Genomic DNA, 15,625 nt, shown 5'->3' with positions numbered 1-15,625 from the left:
GATCCATCAAAGTTTCAAAATGGAGATGTCATCTGTGACGTGTTCTGGTTGTGATTAAAGGTGTTTAATTATTGACTCACTGAAAACTGTGAAGATTCCTGCCAATACGGTGTCAGCCACACCTTATACAGCTACAGCAGACACATGTGTCCTCCTTGGTACGAAGCCTTCATAATCCGAAATTATCTATTCCAAATATCAGGTATTTAATTAAATTGTTATTGGTTGCTCTTAAAAGTTTCATTTACTGCCACTGCAGTAATAAGTGCCTTTATGAGTTTACTATTCTTGATTACAGGTTCTTTTGAAAGCACAGAATTTCCCTCCTCTGAGGATTCAAACATGAGAAATCATCAAGAATGCTGAAATACAATATTCAGAGCTCATCTCCATGTGGTACTTTATTTCAGGATATTTTGAGTGATGGCCCAGACATCAGAAATAAGCACTTAGTGAGAACGGTGTTGTTCTGCTGTTTTGCCAGGAATATTTGTCAAAACAAATACTCAATAAAACCCCCACAGGCTGTGCTATAATATCACACTACATAGAAACTATTTACAGAACTAGTAACCCAAACCATCAATAAGATGACCTTGCTGTGTTGCAGAAAAAAACCCATGGATGAACACTGAACAGCTGAGGATTTGCCTATTTCACAAACATTGGTGCAAATGTATGTATCTTTATCTCACACATTCTTATCTCCACAAGCTAAAATTGTGCAAATCAGCTGTCACGATTGCTTTGCTTTAAATACTATGCTAATGAAGCTAAGGACTAATTCAGTTTTCAGACAGGAAATTCATTGTAAAAGCCAGACCAGGAAAAGTTTGGGAGCCATAACTTTAAAATTGTGTGGAAAATTAAATTCCTATAAGAAGAATACAAAACAGAAACGCTGTTTCACCAAACAACTGCACTAACTTTAATCTTCCCTTACAAATAACAAATGTGTATCCACCATGCCTCTACATTAAACTACAAACAAGAATGGCAATGAATATAAAATTCTGAGAGTTTAATTAGCGAAAAGCTTTTACCAGAAACAATAGTGGCTTGAATCTACAAACACACCACCGTGTATCTGGACAGACCTTGATGTACATTAAGACTTGCGCTGTGCATTCCACTATGAAGCAAAGTTTATAAAAAAATATGGATTTGAATATTTTTCTTCTCAAAGAAGTATATACCTTGATGACAACTGCAAGTAGCCCCACATCACTAAAATTTAGCACTACAACAGGAATGTCCATCTGTAACGGATCCACAACAAACCAAACACAGACAATCTTCAGATAAGGGCTTCTCTGAATAATCGCTTCTCATTGTTAGTGAAGAACTCACGATATAAATCAAATCCATACACTTCGAATTCCATCTTTTGTAAAGGGTAAAAATTTCCCCCTCCCCTTTTTTAGTATAAGGAAGTGTTGCCAATAGTATCATTAGCAAAAGAAGGGTGGAGAAAATTAGGGTATTGCAACATTAATAAACTTATTTCTGCTTATGAGCCGAGTGCTTAGTCTTCCGTGAAGACACCTCAGAACCACTTAAGAAAGAAGGCTTGAGACACCACAGGTTTTGTTAGCGTTCACTTCTATTGGAAGTGAAATGGCATCTCTTTATACAACTTTAGCAATAATAGGAATGGTTTTCTTTTCTCCTGTTATAATACCAGCGCTGGTTTTGGGAGGGGTACTTTATGATTTCTTCAATTCAGAACTGCCACCCGGAATTGACCAGCCTCTAAAGCTTCGTTTTTTTCATTCCTTAATGATTACAGCCATGATCGCGGTAAGTTAACTTTCTTAAAACTGGGGACTTCACTTTTATTTTGGTAGGGTATTTGGGACCTGAAAGATAATGGCTTAAGAAAAAAAAAAGAAAAGAAGCAGCAGCAATTCACCCCCCTGAAGCCTGTATGCATTGTTCTATGAACCAAATCATGGCTCATAAATAGCTCATAAAACTACTATGATTAATCTTAAAAGTTTATTTAGATTTTTCAGTGCGCGTGTCAAACTGCAGCCACTTTACGTGGGAAAACTGTTTCACATGAAAATTTAAAAAAATAAATAACTATAGGTATACGATACCTATTGAACTGCAGGTGTGTACATGTAATAATGCCATCTATTCGGCAGCAAGCCTACATTAATCCTCTTCATTGCTTCATTCTATACTTATTATCCATAATCATACCTATATATTCATAGATTTATACACATAGTGTACTATAAACAATAAAATATATAAAAAATAAAAATGAGTAGGAATGGTGAGGTTTCTCTTTTCGTGTGGCTAGTTCAGAAAGTAAGATATAAGTATATTTAAAGACAATCTGTTTAGGTTTCACTTATTCTTTAAAATGCCTGTGTGTATTTACTCACATGATAGTGAATTTAAAATAATTCCAATATATCCATTTCCATTAACTCCATAACAGACACAAAATTACAAATCTTTCGAATGGGAAGTGGAAATGAATTATTATAGAAAAAAACATTAAAAGGGGATATTTTTCCGTTTCAAAAATTTAGTCTATTTTTTCCCATTCAAGATAATAATAAATCTACTCCTTTTCACAAACGGTTATGGGGCTGACAGGTCTTCTTGAATCCAAGTGTTACAGAATTAAAAACTATCAAGTCGGAATTTGTTCCTTCCTTCTCCAAAGTTGTATGATACTGTCGAAGTCACAGAAACTTAGCACAGATTTTTAGAGCCAAAAAAAAAATAAAATCAAGATAAACAAACAGGTTCTTAGTGAGTGTGTTAAATCCCCTTCTAGATCTATGTACGTTAGTCTTAAAACATTAATTTCCTTGGGCTAAAAGTGGCCACTGAATCTGCTCCTTTACAAATAGTAAACTATTCTGATATTGAACTTCAAAACAGTTGATTTTAAAGTTAAGGCATTATGGCACAGCTTGAATGCAGTATGTCTCTTCTTTCCCACCAAACCTCAAGAATTTCTTCTAAGGGTAACACAATTTTCTTTGTACTTTTTCATGCAAAATATATGGTATCTTTAATACAAGAAATACTAAAATATCTTCTAAAATGTTGCCCCCTTTTCATTATAGCTGTAAGAAATAGAAACAAACGCTATTTATCTTCCTGTCCATGCTGTATGCCAGAGCCTATGATAATCCCACAGGTTTTAGCAGAGCCTCCTTCCCCAAACTACAGTTCTAATCTGCTTTCATCACCCTCACACCCACAGGCACTTCTAACGCTTATTCCAAAATCAAAGATTAGTCTTTTTCTTTCCCCCATATTTTCAGCTTAAATACATTTCCGATTATTTTAAAATTCACAAAAATAAACAACGAGCAAGAGGACAATGGGCTATGCAGAATGGGGCTGACATGTTAGTTTTTGGCGATTTTTAGCAACACTTAATCAAAACTGTTCAATGACTTCTCACTAGTCGCAGTAACTCCACTGAAGCACTGTCTCTAGTTTCTTCTGAAATACAACACACTACAATAAACACAGGATTTTTTTAAAAAATTAAAGAGATGTGGAACCTTTCATACTAATCATGTGCTGAATTCTTTCTTTTCAACAGGGAAAGATTTTTGAGAAGCTAGGGATCTGCGGTGATTTAAGCTTATTGCGAATTCTGCTAGATGGAATACCACCATGGAGAGATTCAAAACTTCTTATCAAAGATCTCAAAGTAGATGAGGTACCGTTGAGGATTTATCAGCCTAAATGGCCACCTGCTGGCAAAAGAAGAGGAATACTGTATTTTCATGGAGGCGCTGGCACATTTGGGAGCATTAGTAAGAAACCAGCAAGTTTTATTTTTAAAATCAAATCCAAACCTTTACATTTTCACCTTCAGACATGTGTCAGTCAGTATCTCACCTGTCCTTCCTAACAACAATAGTCTTTGCAATCTCAATACTAACTGCAAAGCACCTTGCGGAATTAATAGCCTAGTGCACAGTTAAGGGTAATCACACTTCTACTTCCTTTGGGCTACAGGCAAAGATGATGAAAGTAGATCTGAGGCTTCTAAATCCAGTGTTGTGACCCAGAAAACCTTCCATGAGCTGCCAGCTGACAGCAGAGGGACTCTGCTCCTCCTCCTGTTGATTCTGTTCTGAGAAAGACGTAGTTTGCTGGGGCAGAGAAAGAGAGACTATTAAAACAAAACACATACGCTCAGGTCACTGTGAGGGAAGTTCAGCTCATGCGATGCTCTTGTACCTTATCTAATGGCCAGCTGAAAATAAGATATAGCAACAGTTCTGGAGTAAGGGCTGGAATCCATGTCTCTTCCCTCATTCTCCTCTGTACTCCATCTTTTCTGGAAATGCAACTTCAAACCTTTTCAGGCTGATACAGAACTCAGTGTAGATCTACTTTCTGCAATAATTACAGTGTCATGAAAATGGCAATGCTATTGCTAAAAATAATACATTCTGGCTTAATTCTTTGGAAAAATGCTTTGGTTACTTCTCAAGGAGAAATTTTTAATTTTGGATCTCAACTGGACATAAGTGTTTCCTGTAAGCTTGGATAGGGCCTCGAAGTGCAGAATTTAAGACAGATTTCTGTGCTCAGCAGTCAGCTGTTGTGTAGAAACACTGAAAAGTCAGTGTTTCTCAACTTGCAGTCCGTGCATCAAAGGAAGTTTAAAAGATAGAACATAGTCCAAGAACGAGTTTAAAGAATACATAAAAAAAAGTATCTGTAAATATATTCCCATTCATGCAGGAATCAAAATTGAGGAAAATATAAATAATAAATGAGCATTAAAAATAGAATCAATTTGGGGGAGTTTGATTCTTGTGGTAACACTGCACAGAATACTTCAGAAAGGGAGACAACCCTTCGATTGTCTCAGCAGCTGCTAGCTCAGCCTCCTAACTGTTCTGGATCTCTTTCCGCGCAACCGAGTCTGTGTGTTCTTTGTCCGGAAGCCAAGGCACTGAACAGGGAAATCCAGATTTCATTCCATGGGCCAGACAGGGAAGTTTGTGGGTTTTGAATCCCTTACTGTTTCAAAGTGTAAGTCTCCACTAGCACCATGTTAGGCAGACTTCAGTTATCTGCGAATGAGTTTGAGAATCCACCTTGCTTCGTTTAGCATCATGCAGAAACAATAATGTAACTTCTGGTAACTTAGGTTGCACTGCAGCAGAAATAATCTACCCTTATTTTACTGCAGAGCGCGTTAGTCTGGGTGCAGCGTCAGGCTGACACCAGCTGCAATGCTTCTGGTTCTAGAGCTAGTTTGGGTGTCAGGGAGGACTCAAGAGATAAGCCTCTGTGATCTAAGTGAAAGGTGAATTCCTTTCGCTGGCAAAAAAAACAACACACCAAGTTGCATAGTTGCAGTTGTTGTTCACAACACAATTGCTGTTGCACAATTAGCAGACTGAGGGAACTATATCACATGCCATGGCTTAATATAATACCTGTACCTATACACTGACTGTAGTACGTGACCTTTCATTTGAATTCCCGTTGGTACTTGGTAACAGGAAAGCAACTAACATAATGACAAGTTTTTAAAAGGACTTGGGAAATGTACGTATTAGTAAGCCCGAAGCCTGCAACTAGCAAATGAGCAGAAGCTTCAATGAAGAACAGAATCAGTGGACAGATAAATATGACTCACTCCTTAAAATCCACACAGATGGAAGTCATGCTTCACAAATCAATGTAAGCTTTTTAAGTGAGCCAGCAAAAACATGAATAAAGGAGACTGAGTTGATAAAACCTACTTTGATTTCCAAAAAGAGTCTCTTAAAGAGGCTACACACCCATGACGCAAGAGGGAAGGTCTTTCATTTGGATAAAAAATCATTAAAAGACAGAAAAAAAGATGGCTTTTGGGAGGTTCCTGTGAGAATCCCATAAGGAGATCCATGCTGGGACCAGCGCTAATGAATACATTCTAAAACAGAAAAGACGGTGAAAGCTGATACAATACTAAGTCTTTCAAGGTAGTAAACCGATGGCTGAAAAACTACAGAATGTCTTTACAATAGCAAAGGATTAGACAATAAAACGACAGGTGAAATGGCATGTAGAAAAGTCAAACAGATGAACAGAGCATCCTGACTTTATAAATAAAACTATGGACTCTAAGCAGACTACTCCCGTGTAGGAAGATGATCATGGGATTATGGTAAAAAATTGCCTGAAAATGCTGACTTAGTGCACAGTAGCAGTCAAAAAGCAGATAAAATGCTAGGAATTATTATTAGGAAAGGACAAAACAGGAAACTTCTTTATGCCATTGTAATAAATCCATGGTGCACCTAAATACAGCATACTGCTATAGTTCTGGTTTCCATACCTCAGAAAGGACAGCGCAGTACCAGAAAAACGCAGAGAGGGGCTGCACAGGTGAGAAAAGAGAGTAAGTGAGAGAGTAAGTTCACTTACTCTACAGAGAGTAAGTGAACACACTATGTCTCTTCAGGCTGGAAAATATGGATAAAGACAGATACACTAAATGTCTACAAAATCATGAGAAGCAAGGGAAGTTAAACCATTTCTTACAGTACAAGAGTTAACGTCACCAAATGGAAGCAGTGAATGCCAGGTGCAAAATGAGCAAATAGAAATGGTTCTTTACACCTTTGTACACAAGCTATGGAATTCTTCACTGCACAAAGTTGATAATGTTAAAATCATAGGTTCAAGAAGTGGTTTGAATAATTAATGGAAGAAACATTAAGCAGGGGCATTAAATATAAAGACATAGTTTCTGTCTCAAAGGAGTCTCCTGAGCCTCAACTTCTTGTATGCTTGTCCTCAGCTAATTCTTCTCCTTAGACATCTTTTTTTGACCATCACCTGAGATGTGACACCAGCCTAGAGAGACTTCAATTTTTTCCTAATATAACCAATCTTACATGCTTACATTATGCCCTAACAGCCACTGACCGATAACCAGGAAATACGTTTACGTGTAAAGATTGCATTGCATAGCAGAAATTACTCATCGGTTCCACAGAGCACGTGTTCAAGGATCTGTATTTTCATTGCAAGAGGATATTTGATTTTTGCAATATAATTTCTGATAAACTTTCTCTTTAGGAGCCTTTGAAAGAATATGCCGCTATATGGCCAAAAAATGCAACTCTGTGGTTGTGTCTGTTGGGTAAGTGCTACTTTTACATGGAAGTATTTATGGTAACACAGTTCACAGTTGAAGTGTTTCAGAAAAATATGCTGAAAATATTTACTATTTCAGATCGTGCTTTAGCTTTTCGTTTAATTTACAAATGTTACAGGAAAAGTATTCTAAAATAGCTTTAACACCATTAGTTTGTCTTTCCAATCTGCTCTAGTTTAAAAGAAATATAATCTCTAAAACTTAGAAAAAAAGGCCTACATAACTACCGTATCAGTCAATCATGAACAATGCAAAATGAATTTTTGTAATTACTTCAACAATAACCGCAATATCTTTGACATTTCAGTTATCGTTTGGCTCCTGAACACCCATACCCAGGGCAATATATTGATTGTCTCAATGCCACCTTATACTTCATGAGGAATTTAGAAGAGTATCATGTGGATCCTGCTCTCATCATCATTAGCGGTGACAGTTGTGGAGCTAATTTTGCTACGGTTATTTGCCAAATACTGCTGAATAAAAGAGATCTCCCAAAAGTACGTGCTCAGGTTTTATTTTATCCAGGACTACAGGGGCTAGATTTTCATTTGCCTTCCTATCAGCAGAATGCTTCAGTTCCCATGTTGTTCCGGAAGCTAGTTATCTACTTCTGTTTTCGTTATCTTAACAAAGAACCATCAGTTTTGGAAGATGTCCTACAAAACCGCCACGTTCCTGAGAGTATGAAACGGAAGTATAAAAAATGGATAAGTGCTGACATTATTCCTGATGAATTTAAGATTAGAGGCTACGTACCACCAAAATCCACTTCATATAAGCCTGAAGTCCATGAAGCAATCAAAGAAATTTTAGGAATCACATTTTCCCCACTTATAACTGAAGACTCCATTATTTGCCAGCTCCCCGAATCCTACATTGTCACCTGTGAGTTTGATGTGCTTAGGGATGATGGACTGTTATACAAGAAGCGATTAGAGGACAATGGCATTCAAGTGACCTGGTATCATTCTGAGAGTGGCTTCCATGGAATCTTAGCCTTTTTTGGCTATGGGATTTTTTCCTTTTTATCTGGAAAAAAGATAATGGACAGTACTGTGAATTATATAAACAGTTTATAAAAGTATTCTTCAGAACAGAGATGCAAGTCTTACATTATTCTTGGCGAATTTATACTTGGCAAAGTAAGCACTTTTGGTTTATGTTCTGGATTTTGACTGCATTTTATACTTTCTAATTTCTCCTTCTGCAGTGACTCTCAAACAGATGTTAAGATTATTTAAAGCAGCACCATTCTAGAAAACATTCTTGTAAAAACACACCCATAAGATGGAGATGCAAAAGTGAGGCACCTGGCACATGCTGTTTCACTTCAACTCTAACAATTCTAGTATCTTTGCATGGCTGGCACACATTCAAGGCAAGCAGCAAGAACATCTCTTCCCGAAGATTCTTCGACTGCCCAGAAACGCTGAAGACAACAACAGGGGTCTGCTTTGGCCCTTGTGAGAGACAGGAGATGTTCAGGGTATCAGATGGAGAGCGAAATGACTCAGGTTCAGTGAAGTCTTATGTCACATAGTGAAATTGCAGCTATGCATTTTAATTTTAATTTCCGTTTTTTTTTATTATTTTAATTTTAATTTCCAGGGTTAGTTTGCACAAAGACTACACTTTTCCTGAAAAAGTGTCGTCAAATGAAAGGCTTCTGTCTGAAGCAGAAGTTCTAAGCTGGACCTAGTATGGGTTTGATTTTGTTTGGAATCTGAGAAATGACGTTTTGATTCTTAAACTGGAACGCCTAAACTTTAATGAGTGTGTACATGTTAGGGAAGTGCAGAGGTGAGACTGTTTTTCCTTTTTGTACTCCTCTTCTGCTTTCAAGATTATCTTATGCTCAAGACTACCTGTTATGCTATCTGTTATGTTATGTTTGTTGAAAAAGTTCTGAAGTTCACAGATGTAAGAAAGGGGGGGAAGTACAACCTTATGTTATCATATGACTGTAATGCTGGGACAATTTTGTGATGCTTCCAACAACAAAAAAATAAAAACCAGAACTTCAAATATTTCTGTTGCAAGAGCAAGTTACGTTTGCAAAACACATACTGATAAACCTAACTGAACACCTCATGGTGAAAGGAACAATGCAACACTGGCAGACAGAGACCACAATCTTGCTAATTGTCAAATCTGTGCTGTGCACAGTGATTAATTTACCAGACAACTGGACTATCTAAGGCTATCGCATACGATCGCATAACTGTGGAAACACAATATAAACTGAAAGGCCAGGAACATGACTGGGAGGGCTATTTTTGAATTATTTTTTTTTAAATCTGGACTTTTGTTGTTTTTAAACAAAATATATCCTTCTACTTCAGAATATTTTACAATGACCATCTGCCCTACTAAAAACACTCAACTTCTCACTGGAAAAAAATAAGAAATTTCATTTTTTACAAAGTTTTCTAACTAAAATTACAGGGTACTTTCCCTCCATCACTTACAACTTAACAAAAACACCGAACAAAATTTTAACATGGCTGCTTAATGAAGTTAGATTTTTACACCTTTCATTTCCCTGGTAATTTGCAATTTCAACAATGTTCTGACATCCTAATTGTTTGAAGAGTTGCAGACTCAGATTCACAATATCTCGAGCATCATTTAAACTACAGCATCTCTACATTAGCACAATCCCGTTCCACAGCAAGAACAAGATAAAGCAGTTTGATTCAAAACTCTTTAACTGCTGATTACCTTAAGACACTTAATGCTGTACCTGCTGCACACCGAGAGTTACTGAGTTTACCTGATACAAGGTAACCTGATCATGAATCTAAACTCAGCCTCCTGTGTTGGTTTTTAACCCTGTTCTTAGAAGAAAACACAAATACTAAAAAAACCCCGAGACTGAGATAATGACATAATTTTACAGGTGCACCTTTCCAAAAAACTATTGGTGACAATTCCTTTGGCCCTTTAGAGTGACAATCCTCTTATGCAGGCTCCTTTCTTCTCAGTAGTGTTTTATAGTGTCACAAACTCAAAGCACGCAAATGTCCTGCGTCCATTTTCCACCTCTAATTGATTTAATATTAATGCAGTTTATTCATAACACTCTTCTCCCAGCTAAGGTCCGGTTTCCTGCAAAAATTCTGAAATGATGCTGGTGTAGACCTTTCAATGAATTCAGGACTTCGACCAACTTATCCTTTGTGAAATAAAGGAAGCAGGAGGAGGGGGGGAGGGGAGAGGGAAAGATACCTACTAATGTATTTGTAAAAGGAAGGAGAAGGGTTTTTTACTAGAGCAACCTTATGAGGAACAAAGAATCAGGAAGTAACAAGACAAACATATCTGGGAAAGTCAAATCAAAGACATTTCAGACCACTTTGCTGCTCAACAAAATGGCAGTTGCTTACACACTGCTGGTGTTATTCTTAGCAGTTTTTGTTGCCGGATTTATACTGTTGGTCATGGGGGCAATTAATTTTGATTTCTCCCACTCAGAAATTCCTCCCGGAGTGAATCAGCCTGTAAAGCTGCGAATCATTCATATCATTTTAATAAGCACAGCTGTGGTGGTAAGTAAACCTGGGGCGATTAGTGGGGGAAGAACGGTGAACCTGTAGATTTTAAACTTAATGCGAGAACCCTGCATGGAACTAATCTCGTAGAGGAGAGCAGGGCATAGCTACCATGCTGCATGTTGTTTTTAGAAGCTCAGTTTTGCTAAAGAAACCTTTACCAGATTTTTTACACTACACTGCGTTATTAGAGTCCTGCCTAGCTCTTATGTTAGGCAGCATGGAATACTGCCTAACACAAGCATTTGAAAGTCTGACTGTGCTTCGACAATGAATTGTGCTAACCTAGCAATAATTTGATTAAGAATGCTAATACATGTTGGATCATTTATATTTCCACTCTAGGTTCAGATCATATCAGATGTCTTTGGGCCATACTTTCAAGCTTTTCTTGGACTTAGGGACGAGGAGTTATGCATTTATTTTGAAGATAAAATTAGAAAGTGAACATTTCAGAATTGGGTTTGGGAAGGGGGATTTTTTGTCACACAAGTGACAAAATTAGGTAATGTTGCCCAAGATGAGCTGAAGGAATTCCATCTCCCCTGAACACATATTTATAACTCCTGCAGCAACTAAGGAGGCTTGTCTGATAGGAATGAGGGGTTCTGGCCAGCCCAGCTTCTCCAGGTGAATTGGCCTGTAAAAGAGTGGGAAGGTAACCAGTCCACAGGAGTTGAAGCTCTTACCAGCACTCAACTCTGATGATGGTGATCTCTGCTGACAAAGGATCTCACTGAAGCAGGAGCATTTCCATGTGATGACAGATGTACAGATGCTGTGATGATGGAAGGTGTTAGAAATACATGCGACAGCATAAGTTGTGCATATATTTAATAAATTACTTGAACACCTTCAAGAGGGACAAACTATTTAAATGAAAAAAAGAATTTCTCTGTCGGAAATACTCTAGATTATAGTGGACCATAGTAAAGAATTCTAGACATATATTCTCATGCTTTGGCTGCACACAAGTTGTAATTAGAAAGAGATTACTTCACTTACACAGCTGGAAAAGCCAGTTGGCTTTTTATCATCTATACACTGCTCATTAGTACCATAAACCAGAATTTGTATGCTGCAATCTAAACAATACAGGTCAAAAGAAACCAAATAATTGACTGTAAAGGTGAGAACATTCTTTGTAGTTGTTCCATTTCTGCTTAGAAAATAGCAAATACAAAAGAATAAATAATTTTATCATGTTTGTATACACTCAGAGACACTAAGACTAGTTCTATAACAAATTAAAATCAGTATGTTGCACAATGTGTTAGTTTCTTCACCCTCAAAATCAGGCATGGAGAATATTACTTTCCTGTGAGGGTGGTGAGCCCCTGGCCCAGGTTGCCCAGAGCAGCTGTGGCTGCCCCATCCCTGGAGGGGTTCAAGGCCAGGTTGGACGGGGCTTGGAGCAACCTGGGCTGGTGGGAGGTGCCCCTGCCCAGGGCAGGGGGTGGCACTGGATGGTCTTCAAGGTCCCTTCAAACTCTAACCATTCTATGATTCTAAATAGCTGGAGTCACTGATGAAAAGGTCATTCACAGGTACATATACTGAGTCATAACACTGTACTGACAATCCATACAACTGTGGGAGTCTAATGAGAAATATTCATAACGAAATAGTCAATATTAAAAGCTTGATCCAAATCTTTGTAAGGAATGAAGTACTGGTTAGCCCCTTTTTTTATTATTATTTTTGCAAAGTTACGCTGGACCAGTAGCTCTTATTTGTATTCTTTTCATCTTCTGGTGCCTGGCACAAATATCACTCCAGCATACAAAAGAGCAGAAGTTTAGGCCTACTAAATATCTCAGGGTCTTCTTGCTAGTGCATTCATTGCAAACATTAGTGAAGATTTCCGAGATAAATCAAAAAGCCATTATCAAATATATTCTCAACTTAGTCAACTCTACTTTGGGCAAGTGTCCATACAACGAAAATCAGCACCAGAACTATCATCTTTCGCTATGTTTTCTCATCTTCTCAGGGGCAAGAACAGAAAAAGCAGTAAACACCAAACTCGTTTTCAATGTTAGGTAAAGGACTTGCTGAGAAAGCAAAGGGATATATTTCACCAGTCTTTGTTAATGCTGCATTGGTTTGGGATTATGTTCTTTGTGAACACTGCTGTTCATGTGACCTCTCATGGTGCTACAATTATTTGTTCAGTTGTACTATACCTGTACAACTACTCAAACATTTTATGATTGCCCTAAAGTACACGAGTTAGATATCGTGAGTATACTGTCCATGCAGTTTCTTTACTCTGGAAAATACAAAATCTCTTGAGTGAACTCCCTACTCTCTTTGCCTTTGAACAGGGAAAAATTTTGGAAAATATTGGCATCTGCAGTGGGGTTAGCTTCGTCCGGTACATGCAAGGTAGAAAGACTCTAGGAGTGGACCCGAAGCTCTTCATCAAGGACCTGTGGTTTGAGAAAGTGCCTGTAAGGATTTATCAGCCTAAGGTTCCATCTGCCACCCAAAGGAGAGGAGTTATGTTTTTCCATGGAGGAGGATGGGTATTTGGAAGTCCTGGTAAGATATCTAACAGAAAAAAAATACTGTAATTTAGTTAAATAAACGGGAAAATTGATTGGTGCTTGACCTGTAGCAGTTACGAAGTTCGAGTATAACCACAGATGCACTCTCCTAAGTCTTGCTGTCAAAATGAAGCATCTGCTGTGCATTATGTGCATTTTTCTTAAAGACAAGAACAATGAGATATGAGGGGAAAAATACAGTAAGCAAATACTGAAATAGGAAAATGAGAGGGTACAAAAGATCTGAGGAGCTATGTACGAAGGGGCAGGGCAAAGTAGAGTATTTTCTTCTTGGAATTCTTTGACTTATGCAACAGGCAACACTAGTACTCCGGAAAACAAAACAAACCCAAACCCCACCAAATCTGTTTCTTTCAGAGACCCATGAAAAGCTATGCCGCTTTATTGCCAGCGAAAGTGAATCTGTGGTTGTATCTGTTGGGTGAGTCTTTCCTCATGCTGTTTTTCAGAGATTATTCCTTAGAGTGTAAACATCACCTTATAGCTTCCCTGATCATAGCAACAACGATTCTCAGAGAACTGGATCTGTGGGACTTGTCAATCAATGTTTTCCAATTCTAAACTGAAAATTGATAGTAAACAGATGGTTAAGCCATATATCCTACTTAATCCTTATGCAAGGAAACCCTGCTTGATGTTTACAGAAGCACTACATGCATGACAAACTAGTATCATCATCAATATACTTACATTATAATTTGGATTATGAGTATATATTTGCACTCTAACAAAGACACAAACCAAAAGTATTATCATTTGTATCTGACACATGGAAAACCAAAGCATAAACTGACTAAATGGCTGTCAATAAAACCTGGACATAGTTGGCAGCTGATCACTCCTGTTGTTCAAGTCCTGAGAAATGCCCTAAACAGATGATATCTTGACAAGTTAATCTAAACAACTTAACCTAACTGCAGTATATTTATGATCACCTGTGGAGAAATGGAAAATTCTGAGGTAATCAAGGTATTGCTGGCTGCAGGAACCAGTATTTTCAGCAATATGTTTAAAACTAATGTTTCCTTCTCGTACAGTTGTTGTCTTTTCTGTATACTAGGTATCGTTTAGCTCCTGAACACAAATACCCTGCTGCGTATGAAGACTGCCTTCACGCTACCATACACTTCATGAACAACACAGAGCACTATGGCGTGGATCCTGCCAATGTAATTGTCTGTGGGGACAGTGCTGGGGGCAATCTAGCAGCTGCTGTTAGCCAGACCCTTGCAGGTAGATCAGACCTCCCCAAACTACGTGCTCAGATCTTGATCTACCCAGGCCTTCAGGCTCTGGACTTCAATTTACCATCCTATCAGCAGAATCGGGGAGTCCCTCTCTTATTCCGAGAACATGCCGCTTTCTATTTGTTACAGTACCTAAATGGGGATGCATCATATCTGGAAGAGGTCTTGGAGGGTTCCCATATTCCTATAGATATTAAATTAAATTATAGGAAGTGGGTGAGTCCAGATAACATCCCCGAAAAATTTAAGGTCAGAGGCTACAAACCACATGTGTTACTTGACTGTACAACCGAAGTTTATGAGACAGTGAAAAGACTCTGTGAGCCCAACCTGTGCCCGCTGTTAGCTGAGGATGCTATTGTTCAGCAACTGCCTGAGTCTTTCATCTTAACGTGCGAGTATGATGTGCTAAGGGATGATGGCTTGCTTTACAAGAAGAGATTGGAGGACAACGGTGTTCGAGTGACTTGGTACCACCTCGAGGATGGATTCCATGGAGTCATAAATTCATTTAATAGTGATTGGTTGTCATTTTCATCTGGAAAAAGGGGCCTTGACAATATTGTGAACTTTCTAAAAAGCTTATAGAATCAATTATCTTTCCTTCTGTATGTACTGCCAATTTTCTGTAGTCTTTTATGCTTCTAAATTCCATAGAAGAGGTTTAGATAGGACAACTTGCTAATGAGCAATTATGCCAGTGTGCCCACTGAAAAAGATATTTCAAGAATGCTATGAAAGTTTCTTTTAGCGCTGTTTGAAGTATTCCATGAGCAGTCTGCCTATTTTAATGATCTATTTGGACTAGACACTTGCTACTCACAATAAATATTAAAGATGCAGTAAAATTTTAAATCATCATCTGGTCTGACCCCTTTTATTCAATTATGATCTTGGTTTCATTCTTCCTAGAATGCTAAGTGTGTTTTGGCAAAAGACAGGGAGGCTGGTATTACAATACTGTAACACAGTGCCTGTGCTATATGCTACTTGTAGCATATGAAGCTAAGATTCCCAGTCACCGACTTGCAGAAAATTTCTATAGGTTAGGTAACTAGTATTTTAGACTTAAAAAAATAAAGTGAAAACAGCAACTGTCCC

The 15,625-nt window shown here is 37.9% G+C and overlaps 3 protein-coding genes across 4 annotated transcripts in view; 2 read left to right on the top strand and 1 right to left on the bottom strand.

Moving 5' to 3' along the window:
- The window catches only part of DHRS3 (dehydrogenase/reductase 3), an 83,368-nt gene that overhangs the window by 66,334 nt on the left and 1,409 nt on the right, over positions 1 to 15,625 (bottom strand). The gene's annotated exons all lie outside the window — the stretch shown is intronic.
- On the top strand, positions 1,618 to 8,235 carry LOC134524202 (arylacetamide deacetylase-like 4). Its single transcript, XM_063353994.1, has 4 exons — positions 1,618 to 1,800; positions 3,581 to 3,797; positions 7,075 to 7,138; positions 7,461 to 8,235. The coding sequence occupies exons 1-4, from the start codon at positions 1,618 to 1,620 to the stop codon at positions 8,233 to 8,235; spliced, it is 1,239 nt and encodes a 412-aa protein (XP_063210064.1).
- LOC134524117 (arylacetamide deacetylase-like 4) lies at positions 10,523 to 15,358 on the top strand. Its single transcript, XM_063353805.1, has 4 exons — positions 10,523 to 10,704; positions 13,035 to 13,251; positions 13,635 to 13,698; positions 14,338 to 15,358. Exons 1-4 carry the CDS (start codon positions 10,528 to 10,530, stop codon positions 15,110 to 15,112), a joined length of 1,233 nt encoding a protein of 410 aa, XP_063209875.1. The 5' UTR covers positions 10,523 to 10,527; the 3' UTR covers positions 15,113 to 15,358.

This window comes from Chroicocephalus ridibundus, chromosome 16 (genome assembly GCF_963924245.1).
Source record: "Chroicocephalus ridibundus chromosome 16, bChrRid1.1, whole genome shotgun sequence".
Lineage (NCBI taxonomy): Eukaryota > Metazoa > Chordata > Aves > Charadriiformes > Laridae > Chroicocephalus > Chroicocephalus ridibundus.
The sequence above is the reverse complement of the archived record's forward strand: the minus strand, read 5'-3'. Positions and strand labels throughout refer to the sequence as shown.